At 32.2% G+C, this 24901-nt stretch overlaps 1 protein-coding gene across 7 annotated transcripts in view; it reads right to left on the bottom strand.

The window, feature by feature from the left end:
* Positions 1-10717: 10717 nt before the first annotated feature.
* The window catches only part of LOC105342646 (ras-related protein Rab-27B), a 34170-nt gene continuing 19986 nt past the window's right edge, over positions 10718-24901 (bottom strand). For 3 of the 7 annotated variants that reach the window (XM_034462345.2, XM_034462350.2, XM_034462351.2), the window contains exons 2-6: positions 21820-21939; positions 19409-19515; positions 14405-14490; positions 13640-13867; positions 10718-11774 (exon numbers count right to left, since the gene is read on the bottom strand). In XM_034462345.2, the coding sequence (XP_034318236.2) occupies positions 11582-11774; positions 13640-13867; positions 14405-14490; positions 19409-19515; positions 21820-21939 (734 nt within the window). In that variant the 3' untranslated portion in view covers positions 10718-11581. Of the gene's footprint in view, positions 11775-13639; positions 13868-14404; positions 14491-15695; positions 15803-19408; positions 19516-21819; positions 21940-23424; positions 23456-24901 lie in introns of those variants that run through there. The other 4 variants (XM_034462344.2, XM_034462348.2, XM_034462349.2 and 1 more) reach the window with 2 other exon arrangements.

Below are 24901 nucleotides of genomic sequence, written 5' to 3'. Positions count from 1 at the left end.
TCGCATAAGATAATATTAAGCTATACATGCAAGTTTATTAAAGATTTTTTTTTATATAAAGAAGAAGAGGTACAAATCTAGAAGTTTTTTTAAAACAAATATAGAATGATCAAAATGATTGAAATCACAATAAAATAATTTTTTAAATAATTTCTTCATTTGTTTTCTCATTTCTGTATAATCCTGAGGTATGAGGAAAAATATATGTCAAATCAATTATGACATTATAATGGATATAAAACAAACCATCTCAATCCCCGCCGACACAAACTTTTCTTTTGTCCGAGTTTTTATATCAAATTTATGCAATTTTCTTACAACGATTGGAGTTGAGGGCTGAGGTGATGTAATAGTTTTTTTTAGAGTTCCAAGCTAGATTTTTAGCTTATTTATGAACTACAAAATATCAAAGATATTCATTCCTGTACAAAAAAGGTCAATAGGTTCTATTTATGAAGTCATAGTGACCATTGAACGAGTCCATGGTTAGGCTGTTGGATGACCGTGCACATTAACCTCACTCGAACGTAAATATAAGTAATTAAAAACAATATTTAAAGGATAACTTGTAGATAAACTAAGTTAATACGTCATCAAACTATTTTGAGACTTTTATTCTAGTATATCCCAGGTTTTTGTTTTCATGGATAAGAATTTGCGCGTAACCTGTTAATTCAAAGTGCTGAGGTTTTATTTTACAACCAGTAGAATTGAACATTGGTTTTATAAAATAAGATAACAATTAACTCGCAAGAATGAATCTTTAATGAAAAGATATCAAACAATAGACCCATGCGCGGATCCAAAAAATTTTTCCAGGGGGGTCCGAAGGATAATTGTGTTTGCCAGGGGGGGTCCGAGGCATATTTTCGCGATAATTTTACTATGTAAATTTAATAAATTTTCATTTTCCAGGGGGGGTCGGGACCCCCCCCCCCCGACCCCCCCTCTAGATCCGCGCATGAGACCTATGTGCCAGATCGCTTACCTGAGCAACAATAGGCATGATAAAGCTTAATGGAGTCATGATACAAAATATCATGACAAAGTAGTATAATATATGTCGATCCCGTATAAATGAAAATTCATTTCACGTTTGATATCCTTATGTTTATTATCAAGTACCTTTCCTAACAGGATGATTTTATAGTTATATCACATGTTGAGCATTGCACTTATCGACAAGACCATAAACAAGTTTTTAGATATATGATATAAACCTATATCAAACTCTGGACCTCTTATGAGACCCAAGAAGTGACAAGGGGCCAAGGTCACAATTGAAAATAAATGAATAATCAACTATTTGTCAAAATGTTTGCATATAAGTTTAATCATGAATCATAACATTTCAAGCTTTTTGGTTAATAAAAATGTTTCCTTTGTAAAATTGGATCCCAATTCTACCGCTTTTCTACGCAAAGGTTTAAAGATTTTTCTTTTTTTATTATCCTATGTAAAATGTTGTCATTCCATTCGCTGTTACCCGATCATACCCTCGGGGATCATGGTTAAAATCGACTTTAATATACTTTACCTGAGAATGCTTCCATACAAGTTTCAGCTTTTCAGGATGATAAGTTTCTGAGAAGAAGAGTTTGAAAGGTTCACTCTATATTTCTATGTAAAACATCGATCCCCCCATTTTGGCCCATCCTACCCCCAGAATTAATGCTTTTCACAAATTTGAATTTACCTTACCTGTAAATGCTTCCATATAAGTTTGATCTTTCCTGGATGATTAGTTTCTGAGAAGAAGAGTACCAAAGATAAAGTCTATTTGTGCCTATGTAAAAATATGACCCCCATTGTGTCCCTACCCTACCCTTGGGGGTAATGATTTTTATAGCTTTAAATTGACACTACCTGAGGATGCTTCCACATAAGTTAAATTTTTTACGACACAATGGTTCTTGGAAAAAAGATTATTGACGATTCTCAAAAATGTTGAATAGTTTCCAAGTGTCTCTTTTGGAAAAAAAGCGTAGTTCTTCAGAAATTTCCTTAGAAATTTCAAAGCTTTGAATCCCCTAAGCACCCAAGGGTGCTTTGTGCCAAGATTGGTTGAAATTGGTCGAGTGGTTCAGGAGAAGATGTTGAAAATGTGAAAAGTTTATGGACAGACGGACAGAAGGACAAAACACAAAATGTGATAATAAAAGCTTTCTTGAGCTTTTAGCTAAGATGGACCAATGAAAATGTTATACTTATTTTTAATTATGCATATCATTATAAAAAGTTCTATGTTGCATTTGTTTAGAGAAAAATCATCAAATTCAATACGGAACGATGGAGTTGCCTATGCCCTTTCTATATTAGGCAGTCACAACACCTGTCATTATATATATATATATATATATATATATATATATATATATATATATATATATATATATATGATTGCATGGTATCATTACTTATTATCTTAGTATAATGTTCTTGACTTACCTCTCCTTCGCTGCATTTCATTACGTAGTGGCAATGTCTAGGGGAAACTCCGTCAGTGCATGACAAACAATAGAGCCCATCTTGAATAGGAATGAATTTAAGGATGGTTATCATATATCATGATAGAAATCATATCAGTTTGCTTATCCTTTAAAAAACGATCGTTAACTGGCCGAAATCAAGAGGAATTTGATGTCATGATACATACCTATTATCACACGTGGATCAACTCATAACAATTCTTTTTATGAAAATTGATTGTCAACGATTATTGACAAAATCATCGTGTATCATTTAATTTTTTTTGTTTTCCATTTTTACAATCACATATGATTTCATAACCAAGGTATAATATATATATACAAGAATTTTTTGGCATTCCCACTTTCACACTCTTTCTCTCCCTTTCATACTAAATTTTCTCTAGAGCAAACATAAAGGATATATATATTGCTTGGAGTACAGAATTATAAAATGAACTACTATGTTGTAACCATTGAATAATAGTTCACATAATAGTACATTATTAACATTAAAGCCAACTCTATTTGAAGTTTTTCTATAAATATACATTCTTAGATTATTCCATATAGGTAGTATTTCTGAACATGTCATAAATATGTGCTGAATTTTTTCCACATTTTCCTTACAAAAAGCACATACATCAGATGAAATAACGTTAATATCATAAATGTTGCCGGAAAACACATCCATCATTAGTTTGTTTATATGACAATACAAACCAAAAATTCAAGGAACGACTTGAAAAAAAAGTTCGCCATCACGTAAGCAGCTCAACATAGAATTCAATTGTGTCGAAGTCGATTTCCTTAATATCATTGACAGGTCCCTAGTGATATCCCACCACCTTTAGGAATTATGCTACAGATTTTCTTGCTGTTCTTACTTCTCAAAAAATTCGCATATATTTTTATCCGTTATAATAGCAAACTTTCGCATTGTATGTCCGTTGTTAACTTGTCTTGACTGATTACGTATTATGACGTCACTTTGTTTTGGAGTCGCAAAACTTATCCATATCGCCGTTTACTAATCAATGGATCACAAACGATTCAATCAAACAGGGGTAATATTATGTAGATATTAAAAAAAATATATTGACCTGTCAACATTTTTCTGCCGAACTAATTTCACAATTTTTGCTTATTAATAATATAAACTAGCTAGCTTTCACACTATTTATATGGTGGTATCAGTCACGAAGAGTATAAAAAAATTGACTCGGACTTGAACAATACCTTTGTTTTCTGGTCCAACAATTTATTGGTTACACTGTATAATATCTAAATCAACTGTCAACCAATGTCAGCCCTCTCGCATTCGGCCCTCGGGCTGATATTGCAATATCGGATTGATATGAATTGTACTGTTGCATTAAATATTCAATTAACCCAGGTGAAGAGCAGATGCAGTTTGCGTCTATCAATGCAAGCACACTTTTTAAATTTTTTTTTACGAAAATAAGAATGTCTGTAGCGTAATCCTAAGGACATATATATTTACATGCCCGAGAAATAACCAAAACCAAACTTAGAGGTAATTTAAAATTACTTGTGACATCATGAAAAAAAACTTACATGATCGAATGGTAAGGGTGAAAAGTATACACAACCCTATGGCAAAGAATTGAAAAATAAAGATTTTGAATGTATTACGCAATATTTTTTATCAGATGACCTTTAGATTATTCATCAATTTTATTTTTTGCACATCGAATTTGTTCAAATTTCTTCCTTACCAGAACAAATTGCCAAGCTGTACATGATTAGATCTAAGATGTATCTGTAGTGCATTCTTTTAAGTTCTTCTCTATCTATATATATAGTATGTAATAACGCCTACATGACAATTGAATGACGCATTTATTTTTCTTGGAAAATTGATAATCAGAGGACAATCCTTAGGTACATGGAACAAACTGATTGACATTTCGAATTGCAGTCTTTTTATACACAAAAAATATCATCTAAATCACATTTAAAAGGTACCTTGAAGAAGCTATTCATTTTCGAATTTAAACAATTGTCAAAATGCTGTTTTCTGTATTTTAGTAAATTTTTGAACTTTTTTGGTTATTTTAATAGATGTAATATGTTGTGACCAACTTATCAAACACAGTGATATATACATTATTTTAGTTGACAAAGTTTTATCTACATTTGCAAATATGCTTCTTTATATAAACTTATAGAATAGCAAAAACGTTCAATTCTGTGCACACATTTTTATGACGGTCACATTGATTATTGCACGCGTTTATCGCTTGACTGTTGCAATATTGTAGACATTAAAAACATTAAAAAGATGGTTATCAAATAAATCTGAAAATTGTCTTTTCAAACGTAAATCAAATCTTCTGATCAAATCTTCTGAAAAGCCCCCCGGGCTCTACAGGATTTGATCACCTGACGAACCAAGTTCATATTCCGGTGAACTTTTTAAATTGCTGTTTATTTCTTTATTGACTAATAAAATTACTATTTCGTGTTGAATAAAAAATATCTCTAATAATGTAACGCAGAGAAACAATATGCCAAAGCTCACAAAGAAGAGGCATCGCCTTTATGAGACCACCTTGATCATAAGACATGTTTATGAAAATCATAGTTTATGATCTATTATATCAAGATATAAGATATTATGGCGTGATTTGACACAATATCATAAAATATAATAGAATACAAATTATACAATATCAAAACCTACAACATATTTATGATACAACTCCATATTACATAAAACAAAACTGTATCATATCATGATGCATTCTTGTTTCATATAAAATATCATATTAATAGATAAAATAACATAATATGATATTATTTTATATGAAACAATAAGATATAATATAATATATGATACAATATGATATAATATCATATAATACAACATTATATCATAGAATATCATATCATACAATACGATTCGATATTATACAATTTTGTATCATAAAACATTGTATGATATGGTATTGTAATATACAATATCTTATAGTTTTTATTTCATTTACGATTTTGTCTATAGAAATGTGATTGTATTTTATGATATGGATTCATATGGTATGATATTGTATTATATGACATTATCATGTATCATATGATAAAAATAATTTATTGAGATTTAACATATATGTTGTATCACATTATATTGGATCAAATCATACAACACAATATCATATCACATGGTACAATATTATAAAAGAAATTATTATATGATATACTACCATATCACATCAAACAAGGTCATGTGATACAAATTATTTAATATGATACAATTTCATTAGAAACAACAATATCATATACTACAATATAAAATAATACAATTTCGTATGCTATTTAAGAAAATATGATTCAATATCCTATCATAAATTATTTAACAATGTCATATTACATGATACAATATCATATCATATGAAACAATACCATATCATATAAGTAAATACAATAGGAATAGGAATCACGATAATATATATCGTAAATCAACAATTACATTTATCAAGTGAGTGAGGAAGGACAAAGTTTTCTTAGCATCCTTATTGATGGAGCGCAGTCCTTGAATATGAGTGCCAGCCTTTTGTTTCAAAATCAATGTTGAATATACCATGAACGTCAGAACATTTTTTTCTGATATCATACATGTACTTAACTACTAAAATAATTTGCACCTGCTCCAGCATCAAAATTGAGATCAAGGTCTGTATCGAAAGTTATCTCTTTTAACACACCCATAGCTATATTAACTGCTTAAGTCTGACAATGTATGATCAAAATTAACTTCATTTCGTAACCAGCTCCAAGACCCTAACATAATTTGAGTTATTCTAAAATTCTAAACCTGCTTAAGCATCCAGAAAATCAAGATCACTTTCAGTATCTAAAGCTTTATCTCTGGTTCATTTACATAGTTAAATCAACTATGCAAGTTTGAATAAGTGCTAATTTTTAAATAAACATGTAACCAGCTCCAAAAGCCTTAACCTCTTCCGAAAATCCCAGATTCAGCATCTAAGCCTGAGAAATGTATCATTGTCACAAGACGCATCATGTATATATTTATTTTTTTAAAAATTGAACCAATAATAACTAAAATTTGTATATCAAAGGGCACCTGTTCGAAAAACTTTAACCTTTTCCAAAAGCCTTACCCTCATCCAGCATCCGAAACCTATGGTCCAGATTCAGCATCCAAGGTTGTGAAGTTCATCAGTATCAAAGGATGCACCAGCATGATGAACTTAGAATCAGTAATAACTTATAGTCATCAAAGGGCACCTGCTCCGAAAACTCGATCCATCATCCAAAACCTTTGACACAAGAACAGCATTTTATTCTGTCAAGTACATAAGTATCATATACACACCATCCAAGTATAGTAAAGATAGGACCATTAGTAACATCAAAGAACTCTAAAAACTTTAACCAACTCCAAAAAACTAAACCTTGTCCAGCATCCGAAAACTATGGCACACATTTAGCATCCAAAGTTGTTGTGTGCATCAGCATCACAAGATGAAGCATTGAGTTGGGTATAAATAGGGCCAGTAGTAGTAGCTTATAAATAGCCGTCAAAGGGCACCTACCCTAAAAACTTTAACTTACTCCGAAACATCTTAACTTCCTCAAGCATCTGAAATTCATGGTCCATATTACGCATCCAAGTCTTTCCTGTCCATAAGTAGGTTCAGATGCATCATCCATACAAGTGTGGTCGAGATGAGACAAGACGTAACTTAGATACAGAACCTGCAACAAAAACTTTAACCAGGTCCGGACGCCGACGCCGAGGGTATGTAGCATAAGCTCCACCGATTTTGTCTTGGTAAACTAGAAATGTGGTTGTATAATGTACAACATGTTTCAAATATATAATGTTTATTACAAATACTGTAAACGTCTAAAGGGGCATTAATTGCCATGTTTTTCGGCAAAATTCATTTTTCACCTTTTAAATTCAATAAGTCATGCATTTCTCATTCTCAACCAAAATTCCAGCGTCAGTCGTCGAATTATAAGTGATATACAGAGATCACAGCTCTTTGTTTAGTAAATACAGATTAAGTTATCTTTTTGTTTAGATTTTGAATTTCCCAGGGTTAGTCCTAAATCCATGTAACAAATGCAATGAACTATTTATTAATGTTCAAAACTAATCAGCAGATAGAAATTATCTTGAAAACGATTTTTTACGGTATCTTGTATCAATGTAAAAAAAATTACTCAGCACGAGCCTTGTTCACATACCAAAAAATATGGAGCAATGTATCTTAACACTACAAATGACCCTAAAATATTGGTTCATCTTTATAACTTCCTTATTTAAGTCTTGTAATCAATTATGACCATGCCCCCTTTATCAGAGAAAAAAATATTTCATTAAAAAAAAAACAATTTAAAATGCCTCATTTCATTTCTTAATTATCTTTTAAACAGTGCTGAATCTTCTATAATCTTGAACGTAAAATTGCGAATTCCAAATATATGAAAATGATAACACATTTTTAAATATTTTTTGCGGTAAACAAATCCACACTGACCCTTTCCCCGTAATCAGTTTTCCTGGAACGACTATTGTGTCATGTTCATTGTTTCAAGATAAGAAGGAGTTTATATGTAGGAATCAGAACTGTAATGTGACTTATTTTTGACATAGTCAGGTATTATGTAAAACAAACTAATTTAAATCAGCAGATAGTTGTAGTGTTGACCCCCAAAAACTTAAAAATATCATAATTTATCCCAACAAATAAAAACTCGTGGCTCAGATTTCAATACAGTCTTAACTTTCACGACCATCGAGTCCCAATAAAGGGATATATCACAGGATGAAATTCTGCCTACCAGCCATATTAACGCTATCTAGAGGCAAAAAGGTGACTGAATATCAAAAGACACTATTCTAGACCTTTTAAGTAAGCATTCATTTGAGCAGATATTCATTCTGTAGTATGAAGTACTATTATTCATTTCATACAGAACAACACGTTTGATCGTTTCTTTAATTGTTGCAAATTTATTAAAAAATAACTACTCTTGTAAGATGTAAATATATAGAGATTTATTGCAAATAACTTGAACATTCTGAATTTTGTTATAATCTTTAAATAACAAAGTGGTCTGTATTGCTGACAAAACCTGCAAAAACAAATACATGGAAATCTGGGCATTTTTATGTTAAGGAGGCTGGGGGATCAAAATATCATATAATACAATGCCATTAGATTTATTTGAAAATTCATATGTGATTTCTGAAGCTATGAACTACTATTTGATAAAAAAAAAATTCATATTTTTTATCATAAAATGTTATCATTTTCCATTATCTTTATATGGAGCTCTTCTTTTAAAGAGAATCAAATGAATATTGTCTAAAATGGCAGTCACCCCCAGCACCCTTAAGTTATCAATAATGTAAAGCGACGGAAAAAGAACACGTGTACAATCAATGGTAGATATCCGTGTCACATTATGTAGAAATTACTTTATAACTGCATTAATTTAATTCCATATCATATCTATATGCATCATGCATATATAAACACAGAAATAATTTTTTTAAAGACACAAAAACAGGATTTTAAGATTAAATAAAAGAATCAAATTTTAAAATTTGGCGGGAAAAGATGAATTCGAAAGGGTTTTTGAAGCTAAACAATGATTTTTTATCGCATATCATGGGTTAATTTTCACAAGTATTGTTATTAAATATGTAGTCTACATAGATATTTAATGATATATTTTATTTAATAAATATATATATACCAACAATAATAGTCATGCTTAGATCTATAAATAATGAAAAAAGATATAGATCTGACAAAAAAATATATATATGAAGAATACCGATTATATCAAATGTAAACAAAATATGTAAATGTAACGAACTGTTTAAAAAAAATCATTTTAAGGTGTAGAAATTCGAACACAAAATATTCAAACATATGTACTCTTGTCTGTCATGTTAAATAAAACAGGCAAAAAAACATAAGCATCAAAAAACAATGGATTTCATATTTCAGTTTACAATTCTCTTAAAAAAATTCAGAGTAATTCTTTATTTTGTCAACCGACCTTTAAAAAATATGCACTCAAATCATACAGAAAATTATCAATACTTACAAAGACTAAACTAGCTAAACAAACACATACGGATTTCGAACAAATTAAACATATTAAAGGAATGTACATGTATTAGAATCAAAGTGTAGCCGTACTAATAAAGACAATGTTTCTGCAAATGTTCAAATGTATTCTGCAAATGCTCAAATGTTTTCTACAAATGGTCAATTATTTTCTGCAAATGTTTAGATCTCACCCTGTATTACAATACTATGAATACAAAACATTTGAACGATTTATATTGCATTCACATTTTATTGTACCTACAGGATTATCGACATGCTCGTAAAAAATTGTTTAAATAAAAAATTAAAATTGGAATGAGAAACGTTATACACTGGAGTACATGTGCGAGGTGAATACCTGATACCATTAATTTTGAAATTCGCATGAATTAAAGAATATTCGGCCAACATTTTTATACACTCACATAAAAAGTAAAATCGTTCATTGTTTCCACCAAATTGTTTGGGGGAAAAGCATGCTTTTCTTATATATATGAATTTATATATATATATATATATATATATATATATATATATATATATATATATATATATATATATATATATATATATATATATATATATAAATTTACAGCGTATTTGTTCATTTTAATTGAATTTTCTTCAAATTAAATCGGAAAAGATATTTCCTTTAAAATCTATAAATCATCAAAAGAAGGTTCAAAATTAAAAAAAAAAATCGATCAATATTTATTCAAAAAGTAAATAGTATCAGATATTCTGGGACACCCTGTACTCTGTAAACAAGGAATATATTATTTATTGTGCTATCTAAATAAGTGAGAACCAAGCAACCTAAGGTCTTTTGTGATGCACAATATAATAATGGTATTATCAAAATGATGAATCATGGACATTTTAAATAAATGAACGGTAAATCAAAGTCTAAAAAAAATTAAATCGATTTTTGTTTAGATGAGGTAAGTAACAATTTTCTTAGAGGAAAATCTCATGTAGTGGATTATTTTTTTTATATAAAACATGTATTTGTTAGAGCTACTCATTATATAGCATATTTTTCTTTTGTGGATAATTTAAGATACAAAAAATATATTGTTTTGAACTAGTCCCAATACCTTATTCTTTTTCTCAATAACAAAAAATTCAAAATTATTATTCAATAACAATTGCATTAAAAGAAAGACAAAAAATGTTCAACAATAAATTACCAGACCAATCACAACCCATTATATATATAAACAACCACGACAGAATGTCATACATGTGTATTATGATTGTATATTCACTAGTATACACTAAAAGCCTGTATCAATCCGCAAAAATAATACAACCTGTTTACACATATATCATAATGCATTATTCCTAAGTCCATCATCGCTGTTACAGAACGTTAAAAAATCATTTCCATTGTTTAACCTTAATTATAATGAATCAATTTGAAAAATCATTTTAATAAATCAAAACGTAGTCTAAATTCAATGAGATATAAATAAACAAGTCACTAATTCAATTCGACGGACCATATCGATCAAAATGACTACGGACTATACTATATGCTATATGTATAATATACGCAGCTCATAAGCCTGCCCTTGTCTTTATATAACAATAGTATGTGTACATTTGAAGGAAGACATATCATAAAAGAGAAAGGAAAATAAAATAAAATAACCGGATATAGGAAAAAACAGTCAGCAATCAATACATTTAAAGTGCAGTAAGCGTGAACGAGATCTATTTGGACCTAAGCTGATGCTGCTGGACTAACAGTTACAAAAGTACTTTCAAAATAGTATCTTAAATGTGTCACAACTCTGAGATGAGCGATAAAGAAAAAAACAAACGAAGATCTGGACGAAAACATTACTCAATAAATCGTATAACCTGCCGACAATAACAAATAACATAGAAAGTGTCGCAGTTAGGGTTCGCAATGGGAGACAACTCATAAACAAAATGCGTATGAAATATATTCCTTCCAAACCTTAAAGTCTGCAGTCATACACGTGTTTAACAGAGACATTTGGAGTCTCGGTTATATTCGTCAATCTCTCCTTTCTGCAGTCGGCGGCCATTTTGTGCGAATGGTCGCTGCGTTTTGTCCATGCACTGCTCCATCCTTAACATCACCATGTCCAACAAACACTCCACGACCTTAGCAACGTTTTGACCAGTCGCGGCGCTCGTCTCAAAATATGGAAGCCTGCCAACAGAATTGTATGTACGAAAGATTATTCATTAATGTATCCTAAATTGACCTCTAACGAATTGTACAGACCAAAGATTATTCAATTCTGTTATTCTGTGTTATGTATCTTAAATAATTACATATTAATTAATAACTAATTTATTGCTATGTAAATAGATATTTTGTCCAGTACATGCGTTCATCTCAAAATACGGAAGTCTTGCAACAGCTTTGTACATTATAAAGAATATCCTTTTTGTTGTAACGTTTTAATGTTTAGGCTCTTATTACTTGTCAACGAATGCGACCGTATTTTATAAAAATTGGAGCCTGACAACTGAGGCATTTATCATCATCATTTATACCTGTGTTCTGTGTTTGGGTTGACCTGAAACTAATAATTTGACTCTACTAGTCAAAATATCAATATTCAGTGCTTGTATAAAATTACCTATATTCTGTTAGATAACAGCACTTGCCTTATATTACGGAAAACCGATAATACACATACATTCCAGTAATTATATATGTTTATGTATTGTAGCTAGATAAACCGGTAATTGATTAATTATAAACATATACATATTCTGTTTCGAAGTTGCGCTTGCAATACAATATAAAAGCATGCTACCAAAATCATTATTTCAACAAATCAATTTCTGTTTATACATGTATCAAGCTTTTTCATGCTTGCATTAACATTTTTACCTTTGTCACAATTACTTCAGCCTAAAACAGATCAATGAGCTTCATTGTTGTGTATATCTGTGATTTAGAACCAGAGTTTGATACATTTTCTGTACTTATTGCAAACAGAGAAAAATTTGCCAGATTTATTTGATAAAGAAAACAAAAATTATTTGAGCTTTTGGAATGATGAAGGATAATTGATGAATATTGGATGCATCGTATGAATTATTTGGACGACCCAGCCTACTTAAATAACTCAAGAAAAGTGTTTATTTCCTACCAATGTTTTGAAAATTCTCCAGAAATGTGTCAATTTCAAACCAGTATTTCTGACCGACATTAAAATAACTCAATGAAAACTGTCTGTTTCTGACCCATGTTTCATAACTCTCTATAAATGTCTAATTTTAGACTCATGTTGAATAACTGTGTCAATGTCTGACTGATTTTTCAAATTGACTCTTTCGAGATACATGTATTATGTCATTTGAATTTCCTGACCCATATTTGTAATAACTCTCTAGATCTTACTGACCCATGCTTTTAATAACCGTCTAGAACTTACTGTCCCGTGTTTTTAATAATCATCTAACATTTACTGACCCGTTCTTTTGATCCATGCTTTAAATAACTGTCTAGAACTTACTGTCCTATGCTTTTCATAACCGTCTAGAACTTACTGACCCGTGCTTTTTATAACCGTCTAGAACTTACTGACCCATGCTTTAGATCCATGCTTTTAATAACTCTAGGAAATACTGTCCTATGCTTTTCATAACTGTCTAGAACTTACTGTCCTATGCTTTTCATAACTGTCTAGAACTTACTGACCCATGTTTTTAATAACCGTCTTGAACTTACTGACCCATGCTTTTAATAACCGTCTAGAACTTACTGACCCATGCTTTTGATCCATGCTTTTAATAACTGTCTAGGATATACTGTCTTATGCTTTTAATAACCGTCTAGTACTTACTGACCCATGCTTTTAATAACCATCTAAAATCTACTGACCAATGCTTTTAATAACTACATGTATCTAAAATCTACTGACCCATGCTTTTAATAACCATCTAAAATCTACTGACCCATGCTTTTAATAACCATCTAAAATCTACTGACCCATGCTTTTAATAACTATCTAGAACGTCCTGACCAATGTTTATAATAACCGTCTAGAGCGTACTGACCCATGCTTTTCAGCCACATCCCTGGCCCGTTCTTCAGACACTTTTCTCTGGTCCTCTAGGTCTGCCTTGTTTCCACACAGAATGATGTCGGGATTTTCGCAGTACGCATGCGTCTGTAACTGGGTCAGCCAGTTTCTGATGTTGACAAAGGATTGCTCATTGGTCAGATCGAACAGTAGGATAAAGCCCATGGCATCACGGAAGAACGCTGTTGTGAGACTTCGAAATCTAAACATAATACAGTCACCATTATTTTGAATCTATGACGTGGAGCATCATGATGGATTTTTTTTAAATATATGCAGTATGTTTACATGTTTACGTATAGCAGAGTTATTTATGTACCCAAATGTGAAACATGAGTTATGTTTGATTTGCAGACAAATAAATGATTTTGTGGAATCCCCTCACCAACACATTACATCCTTTCTTAACAAATGATTTAAAAATGGCCATTTCATTAAATAATGTTCTCAAAAATTGGTTAAAAGGAGGCTCTCTATGATAAACTGTCGTCGCCATTAAAAAGATTTTAACATTTCGATATTCGTCGTCCTGATATTAATACAATTCTCATCATTAATGAATCATTTTATGGGCATCAGTATTGGTGGATTATAAAAAACATGGTACTTCAACGAACAATTGATTATGAGGATCAACTCAGTAACAAATTCCTCGAACATTGACACTCAATAAGTATTGATGAAGCCACAGTAGTAGTCCAGAGATGAATTTATTTTTTTAAAACTCGTCCTGAGTTACCTCTCTTGGCCCGCGGTGTCCCACAGCTGTAGGTGGATCCTGTGACTCCTCCCAACAACACCGTCTGCTCCAGGGACACGGTGAACCTACGGGTGTCAATCAAACCACGTCACTAAGTCAGAGAGAGAGAGAGAGAGAGAGGAGTGAGAGAAAGATAGAGAGAAGGAGAAAGAAAGTAAAGAGAGGTGGAAGTGAGAGAAAAAGAGAGAAAGAGAGAGAGGGAGAGAGAGAACATGATCAATATTTAACTTTCTAAAAACTTGGGTCAATAAATAAAGATCAAAGAGAGGAAGGAGTGAAATTCAGCTTATGAGAGAGTTTCGGATAGATATATTGTCCACATACAAATGTTTTAATAAAGCAACAGTACATTTATTTGTGTGCTTGCTATTAAAAGAATAAATTATGTTAATAACTGAAAAAATTGAGAATAAATACAACATAAATTATACACTACACACTACCCATGCAATGATAGCTATATTTTACATGCAAAATTAATCTTCTACAAGATACTCGGCATATATAGGTACCCAGAACGAGTGTATTAGCATATACAATTCTATTTAGATTTATAAAGTTTTGAACAGGGTCATCGCAGGGCTTATCTCGTGGTGAGCTAACCGAAGAAACGATTCATGAAAATAATTAAGGACTAAAGAATCATTCTTTGAGTATTATGAGGTGATAATTTCGGCCAGGGCGTGGTCAAATCCAATAAAGCCCGAAGGGATTTATGATATATTTGACAACGCTCCGACCGAAATTATCACCCAATACTATTCAAAGAATGATTCCTTATTACTTATATTTATATTATTTCCAATTTTTACACTCTAAAACACCTTTATTTCGAAATCACTATTATTTTTGTTGCACATGCTATGTATTATTACGCGGCGCAGCCAAAACTGTTTTTCGATTATGCTATAAGACACGCCCATTTTGTGTCACTCATGTTTTATGAAGTTATTGGAGTTTAAGGTTGGAAATTGATTCGTAATGTTTTCACAGACAAAGATAGTTGAAATGTAAATATTCCTACATATATGTTGTATTTTTAAATAAATATGAGATGAGAAAACATACGCCATTCTTTAATGACAGTGATATCATTAAGTATATAAACATTGTGTTAGTAACGCATGGTTTAGGAAAACATTGGGATACTTGCATGGACTGATTGGTCCGATTAGCGAGTGTTTTGCTGCTAGTATATAAATAGCCTCTACCAGATACTGCTAGAACGTGGAATTGCTATGCAAGATTATATATGTCACTGAAAAAGTACCAGTCTTTTTTCTCTGAAATCCACCCCCACCGTCGAAGCAAAACTAGCTTTGAATTCCTTGTCTATATACTGATGTAGGAAGCAGGTTTTGCCCACGGCTGAGTCACCTGTGTGAGAAAAAAGAGGTAAGGCAACATTCAGCATTAGCTAGTGACTTACTACCAAATTCATCTCCAGAAAATATTGATACTGAGTTTGCATAAGGATACCTTAAGATATATTTCTCTATTGTTCTGAAGAGAATATGGGTAATTTATAACAATATACACACAATAAAAAAAATTCGGCGAGATGGAAAGACCACTTTATTTGGAAATTAATAATAAAATATAATAAATAAAATATCGTCTTTGTTTTCATGTTAGTCATCTGATTTTATTTTTAATACTGTAAGTTGACAACTTGGCATGCCCATTTACCTTTAACTTATTTGTTTTTACAATGACTGCCTTTCTTTGTTACAAAATTATCTGAAAACTTACAAATCCGTAATTTACATTCATCAATACATGATGATTTAGAAAGTTGAATTTAACTGACATTGTTAAATAACGAAGTGCCTTCCAAGGTTATGGTTTCAGGAACAGCAAGTGTTTCGTGATATTTTCAAAGACTTGTCAGCAGTATTGGTAATATGTACATCACAATATACGCCGTTTTTGTAACCCAACTAAACACAAAGCCGTTATTCCTATTAGCCCCTTGGGGCCCCTGGCTGAACCTAATCAGAAAACAAATAACAAGTCTGTTTTTTTTAATAACAATCTTTGTCACGGACGCCTCGAAAACCTGTTACTCTCGCAATTTTATTTTCTAAATTGATTTATTGATTATTCATTGCATTTATATGAAGAAGTTGGCAGAGCTAGAGAGGAGATAAAAATTCCGATAGCTATGCTCTGCACTGGGAGGCATTGAATGGCGAGGTTTATCAAGCTCTGCACTGGGAGGCACTGAATGGCGAGGTTTATCTATGCTCTGCACTGGGAGGCACTGAATGGCGAGGTTTATCTATGCTCTGCACTGGGAGGCATTGAATGGCGAGGTTTATCTATGCTCTGCACTGGGAGGCATTGAATGGCGAGGTTTATCTATGCTCTGCACTGGGAGGCACTGAATGGCGAGGTTTATCTATGCTCTGCACTGGGAGGCACTGAATGGCGAGGTTTATCTATGCTCTGCACTGGGAGGCATTGAATGGCGAGGTTTATCTATGCTCTGCACTGGGAGGCATTGAATGGCGAGGTTTATCTATGCTCTGCACTGGGAGGCACTGAATGGCGAGGTTTATCTATGCTCTGCACTGGGAGGCACTGAATGGCGAGGTTTATCTATGCTCTGCACTGGGAGGCATTGAATGGCGAAGTTTATCTATGCTCTGCACTGGGAGGCATTGAATGGCGAGGTTTATCTATGCTCTGATCTGGGAGGCACTGAATGGCGAGGTTTATCTATGCTCAGCACTGGGAGGCACTGAATGGCGAGGTTTATCTATGCTTTGCACTGGGAGGCATTGAATGGCGAGGTTTATCTATGCTCTGCACTGGGAGGCATTGCATGGCGAGGTTTATCTATGCTCTGCACTGGGAGGCATTGAATGGCGAGGTTTATCTATCGAGATATCGTGCCTGTTACTAGAGACCATCAAACGTGTCATCTGCATCAACCAATTTCTAATGCCAATGCCCTTAACAACGGCAAATCCTAGGTTTCAAGTCGAAACAGTTGTTGCCATTCTAATGGTTACCTAGCTAGAGTCTGCACCATCTGGACTCCAACTACCGTACATGTATATAGTAACCCTGTCCTACAGATTATACGTTATCTTAAGAGAGATGAATGGTCGTGGCCATTTTTTATACTATGTAAACCTCCTTAAAAGAAGAGTTATGTATAAAAATATATGAAAACATGGATTTGTTTTCTTTTATATTTAACAGTTAATAGCTAAACATATCATTTTAAAGCAATATGAGCCGTATTTTAAAGGTTTTTTTTGGGGGGGGGGAGGGGTGCAAAAACCTGCTAGTATGATAACTCTGCATGTAAGTTTAACTTTTATGATAATTAAGAGTTTAACAAATCATTAATTTTTGCCAAAAGAAGGACTTCTAAGGAATATATAGCAAATAAATATTTGTACAGGACAACAATAATTCAATTGTGTTCCAATTAAGGCACGTTTCAATTACACATGTTTTGCCAAGAAATCAATTCCAGTTTTTAATGTATCTATGTGCTGATTATAGACTTGACAGTTGTATCATTTAGAGTATTTTAAAAGTGTTTTAATCTTTATTGGATTCGCAGTTTTGAGCGGCAAACTCTGTTAGATTATGAACGTTAACCATCAACGACAAAATTATGACCAAAGACTTAAATAAGGTAAACATGGTAAACGATCAATCCAATTTAATGGATAAAAAACATCATATAAGACTATGTATTGTTTTTCGGGTAACGCAAAAAGATACATTTCAAAATGTTATATAACTACGTATAAGATGCATAAAAAGACTTGAATGAAATAAAATGCATTCGATTTTGAGAATGCGATTGTAAAATTTACAACACTGGTTTTAGTACAACACATAACATGCTTGATACACTTAACTTGAGTATAAAGAGTTTTAAAATGAAGAGAATCCTCGCTCAAAAAATCGATCAATAAACAAAAACTTTGTAAAAATCGTTATATTTTATATACTCTTATTTTTTATTCAGATACTTCATTTAAAAAAAATCAACACAAAGACTTCATGTTTGGTCAGTGACTAACCAAAGTATGCTCAGTGCTAGGATAGGCAATGATTTTGGAAATCGGTGAAAATATTATTGAGATTTAGGAAATTTGCTTTAATCAGTTTCTATTAAAAACAAAGACAAAAATAAGACCTTTTATGATTCCGAACGGAATATCCAAGTATATGCCATCAATACATGTCAAAATTAGAACTATATGGAATGTAATAGACAGACAAAGCAAGGTGTTTTTTCTGATATTAAATTAAGCATCATTAACTTAAGTGCTTCAGCGACAGTTTGACCGATGAAATTCTTTGGATAAATATTCATGAAGTTCATTTTCCATTAGACTGTCAGTTTTTATGGACTGATGTGGAGCTGTAAGCGCGGACATAACTTCAGTTGGTCTTCACATTAAAAACTAGACATCCCACAATTTGAGTATTGCTAAAACATGATTTATGAATACAACTGAAAGTGTGACCCCAAAACCTTAGGCCTTTTTTCTACATTGTTTTATTTCTGTATATGTGTGTATGTATGTGTAATATATTTCAGATTCTGTTGGCAGTTTTCTTTTTTGTTTCAATTTTTATTTCTATTTAATTTTTTTTTAATTGAAATCAATAAATAAATAAAACCACCATAAAAATTAATATTGATACATTTCATTTTTTTCGTTCTGTTTTTTTTAATGACAGTTTGTTCGACCATATGTGTACACAAGTCTCGTATATGTCCACAAGCCTCCTACATGTACACAAGCCTATGATGCATTCAAAACCATGCAGCGACATGCACAATACATTGACGTCACAATAGAAACTGAGAGACAGGCCAAACAGATAATGACTGAAGCAGTTGAACATGTACAATAAAGTGGAACAACAGTACGAAAGTACTACAATAGTACTACATGTACCACAATAGTACCACAATAGTACTATAAAAGAAAGTATGAGTATTACCACCCGCTTCTCTCTGAAATCAATCCCTACAGTTGAGATAAACTTGGCGTGAAATTGTCTGTCTGTATATTGGTACAAAAAACTGGTCTTTCCCACGCCAGAATCACCTGAAAATTGCATATTCTATTCATAAAAAAAATATTCATTTCCACGCTAAGGTGTTGCGTCATATCAAATTTTTTTAGACTGATGAAAAAGTACCATTCCAAGCTTACTTTTACCAAATCAAAGCAAACAAGTAGAGGAATACATATATTAAATAATCAGAATTCAGGACACAGGCTCCAGATTTTGTGAAAGAGTTAAAAATAAATATAATCAACAATTCAATCTTTAAATAACATCAATAACGAATACATGTAATTTCATTTTACATGTATTGATAATACATGTAAAATGAAATTTAATACTCCAACAGAATAAGGATACAAAAAAGAACTTTAATTATAGTGGTTGAGTTTTCTATAGTAGAATTTTTATTAATTTTTCATTTAACTGGACTTTGTTTGTGCCCGACGAAAACCCTTCAAACATGCATCTCATTATTTATTTTATGATAAAAGTTCTAGATCTTTTTTTCTGCATCTATACAGCTTTGTTCCAAACTTCCATCCACATCTCCCATGATAAATTAGCATTATAAATGCATAATGCAATAAATATTGTACTAAGGGTTATATTCGCCCCAATTTTATTTTCAGCCCTTTCCCTCTCCTTGCAGCGGGCGAATTAAAGACTGGGCGAATTTCAATCTCTCAAATAATTCCTTTAGACAAAACTGCACATGGGCGAATTCAAGTAAGGATGAAGCTGTTTGCGAGTGTTGAAAGGCGAAAATTACACAATGGGGAAATAACCCAGTGTTAAATATTAGTCATCAAATGTTTCGGTTATATTAATTTCCGGATGACCTGGATCTTGATCACTAAAATCAGTTGTAGAGAACCAGTAAACCATGAAACAAAGTTAGTTTACAGTAATTGTTTACAACCCAGCAACAACAACAACAACTACAAAAATCAGGCATGTCTTCTAGACTGCTTGTAATATCAATGGTAAAGGAGCCATGATCATGGATTTAGATTTGTATGCTAGCAATGATGCTTCATTTTCTGGCCTTAGCTGGCAATTAACTGATAAAAGTGTGTCCTTGATTCTCTGTCCCTTCTCGTCACCATCACAAAGTCCTTTTGTTATTGATTCTTCATACACTGCTTTTCATTTCAGATTTAATGACATAAGGGAAACTCTGGGAGACTTCTTTTTCCTTCTTAAAAAAAAAGGCTTCACATCGAAGCCTTAGAGATTGGAAACACGGGAAATTGCTATAACCATGATCTTTAAATTTAAGAATTTATTACAAATGAGATTTTCTTTAGAAACTTATCAAAAATGCAAAAAAGAAAGCAATCTTAACAATTAAATTGTGTTGGAATTTTGAAGGAAATACTTCAAACCGTTTTAGAAAGCTACTTCTGATAATTATAAATGTAATTTTGTTATATATAAAACAATTTTTTAACAAATCTTACTTCTTGGGACTGAAAAGGGTATAGAAATAATTAACATGATTGACCTGAATATGCCCTGTATTCAAAAACAAATTGATAAGGTTTTTTTTAACTTCACATAGAATTCAATCTAAAGTTATTGTAGGAATATGATGAAATAACACCACAAGAGTTTATGTAATGCTAGGATTTTTATGAAGTTTCATTATATGAATTTATCTAATGCCAGAAATTCAATGAAATAACATTACACAAAATGAATTTAATGCTAAGAATCTGTTGAAATGTAACATTACAAAAATTAACCTAATGCTAAAATCTGATAAAAAAAATCACACAGAATTTATTGGCACTTGATGAACACATGAAATAACATCACACAGATTTTACCTAATACCAGAAACTTGATGAAATAAAACCACACAGATTTTACCTAATGCCAGGAACTTGAAGAAATAACATCACACAGATTTTACCTAATGTCAGAAGTTTGACAAAATAACATCACACAGAATTTACTTGATAAAATAACATCACAGAGATTTTACATAGTGCCATAGAAACTTGATGAAATAACATCATACAGAATTCAATCATTTCTAAGAATCTGATAAAGTCTTACACAAATTTCACCCTATGCTAAGAATTTCATGAAATAACATCACACAGAATCTACCTAATTCTATAAAACTTGATGAAATAACATCACACAGAATCTTAACCTAATCCTATAAAACTTGATGAAATAACATCACACAGAATCTACCTGATTCTATAAAACTTGATGAAATAACATCACACAGAATCTACCTGATTCTATAAAACTTGATGAAATAACATTACACAGAATCTTAACCTAATCCTATAAAACTTGATGAAATAACATCACACAATATTTACCTAGAGCCAGGAACTTGATGAGGTAGTCATAATCAGCAGATGCAGCAAGGTTGCCGTGGGAACCAAAGTGGGTCGGGGATCCATTGGGGGGCCCCACATCCTCCATGGTCAAATCGGAGTCTGAATAAAAACAAGAATGGGAAGTTTAATGACTGGAATCAGGACAACAATCCCTGAAACGTTCTACTTTCCCGTTTTTCTGTGCGTTCACTGTGTGCTCATAGCACATACACCATGCGTTCACATCTGCAATCTCGGCTCTGCTCCGTTTGCGCTCACCCTTCACTTTGCGCTCACTGTCCGTTCAGTGTTCATTTATCGTTCAATCAAATAATATGATATTAAGGCTGATAGCAATACAAACATGTAGTTTAGTTTTTCCTCTTAAGCAACCAAACGCAATGCAAGGATAACTACCGAGGCACTCCAAATAATTTTTTTTATCTTGCATTCACATATTGTTCACCATGCATTCACCGTTCACTATGCACTCTGCATTTGCTCATTGTTCACTGTTCATAAGTGCTCACACGATTTTGTTCAGAGTGTGCTCACTGTTCTCTCAGTCTGAGTGCGCTCAACATTCACTCACTGTTTAAGTGGGAAAGTAGAACGTTTCAGGGAGTGTATAATAGCTTTTAACTTTAACATGAATCTGAATATAATAATATTGATATAGGTTAACATGGTCACAGAATAATAGCATGGAGTTAATGGTTTAATATGAACCAACTGATTTCAGAAATCAATCATCTCTTGTATATGAAAGCAGGTTCAAAGGTCATGAAAAATGTAAGATGTTTGTCTATAGTCATGCAATATTTAATCAATTGTATTCTATCTCAGTAGTTTATATTGTTATACAATCCAACAAATTACCCCTCTAAAGGTGTAGGAATAATAATAAGTAAGCAAAAAAAGAAAAAGTGTCTTATTCTATTTTCAAAGCAAACTGTAATACATTTATGATTACTGTTAAAAGGTCCATTTAAAATTGTAAAAATTCTAAATCAATTTAAGTCCATGTGCTAAAAATCATGCTTGGAAATCAAGACCCAGGACTAAGTATTTTTACTGTAATAAGTCAAAAATAAGACTTTGTAACACGTTTGATTTATTGAGATCTCTAATTCTGAATTACCATCATGAACTATAAAATTTTAATATCACAAAATATAATTACTATGTAATAGCCTTAACACTGGATTTTATAAAGTACATCTGTCATCATTCTGAACCATTCATACTAAACAAAACAGAAACCTTCTATGAACTGTTAACTTAGTCAATTCAGCATACTGTAAAGCAGCTCTTATTTGCTACGTCTTAATATTTCGCAATTTACTGAAGATAAACTGGTTCACCACAACTAATTTTTACGATCAAGCATTGTCTACACCTGTGTCGTTATTTCAGCTATACAGCAGGGACTAGAATTGTGGTGAGAAATATTAGCGAAAATGAGTCTCTCACAAACCTCGCGAAAATTTCTCTCATGTGAATTGATGTTGGTTATACATTGCATTTTAGCCCATTATCCAGTTCTAACAGTGTGCATGCAAAAAGAGCTATATCCAAAACTTGAAAAGAATGGAAGGTGTCTACCTGACATACTGAGTCAGCCCAATGGACGCAAGTTCTGAATGAGAAATAATCAAAAGAAACTTGGTAGAATTTCATGGCATTCCCTAAGATCAATGAAATACCTATAACATTATATACCACAAACATTGAATAAAATGATGGCATTTGGCATTGATGATGATCAGTATACATTTCATTATTAGGGTGGAATAACACACCTCGAAATAGTCACTCAAATTAACTGTAAATTATTTGATTATGAAAGATATAATGATAATTAACTATACGTATGTCAAATAAGCAAAACATTTGCAAATTGGGGATAAAAAAAATGAATATTAAAAAAAATCAATTCAGTAAGTAACAAAAGCCCCTGCCAGATTCGAACTCAGTATGTATGGATCACCAGCCCGACACTTCATCCACTCGGCTATGAGGTAAGTTATATGTTACCATCGATAAAATCCTTTTAATAAAACAAAATGTCGTTTCGATCAGAGGTCAGCCATTTTATGACAATGTGTAATTCCATCTTAAGAAGTAACTTGATCGAAAGAGCAGGATCACTTTTCGTTGCCAGGCGCGTATCATAGGATCAGACAAGACATGAAGCGTTTGATCTGATGATCCGCGCCTGGCAACGAAACGTGATCCTGCTTTTTGGATCAAGTTACCAATATAATGATATTATAATATCTATTATATACCCTTGCATATTTAAAAGTTTTGATTGTAAAACTATCCTTTTAAAGTCAGCTGTGTAGGATATAATTATATAGCAAAACGAACTCTTTCAAATGTGCTAAAATAGGAACATTATTTTATGCATACTTCGTCATCAATGTCAGAGAGTGGTGACATGTAGTGGGAAACGCACGGTGTGGTGATCCAGAAAATTAGACCACACTTTGTTAAATTGACGATATCAAGAAGGGAAAATTGATGAGTGTACTGTGGAATCATTTAATTTCATGGGGGCCAATTTTCGTGGATTGTGGGTTTTTTGCTGATTCGAGGGGATGTAATTTCATGATTGCGTCACTTTTCAATTTCGATATGTTATAAACTAAATCTTTAATTAATAGTTTTCATTGAGGATGTGAATTCGTGGGCGAGGGCTACCCGACACGAATACCACAAAAATTGAGCCACCACGAATTCCAATGATTCCACAGTATTAAATAGGCTCATATATAATGACCCCACAATGTGGCCACACTACCATTATTAAGAACTACATTGTTCCAAAAGAATGACTGTATACATCATGTACATGGAACTACATTATATGTATTCGCCCCAATTCTATTTTTGCCCCTTTCGCCCTCATTGTAAGCGAATTGAACACTGGAAATTTTTTTAAAAAATTGGGAATTAAACTGGGTTATTTTAAGTAACAGTTTCCAATACAAACTGTGACTGGTTTTTATCATTCAAGAGGGGGGTGAAACCACTTGCAAGTGTTGAAGGACAAAACAAAAGCATGGGGAAAAAATAA

The sequence above is a fragment of the Magallana gigas genome, chromosome 1 (genome assembly GCF_963853765.1).
Source record: "Magallana gigas chromosome 1, xbMagGiga1.1, whole genome shotgun sequence".
Lineage (NCBI taxonomy): Eukaryota > Metazoa > Mollusca > Bivalvia > Ostreida > Ostreidae > Magallana > Magallana gigas.
The sequence above is the reverse complement of the archived record's forward strand: the minus strand, read 5'-3'. Positions and strand labels throughout refer to the sequence as shown.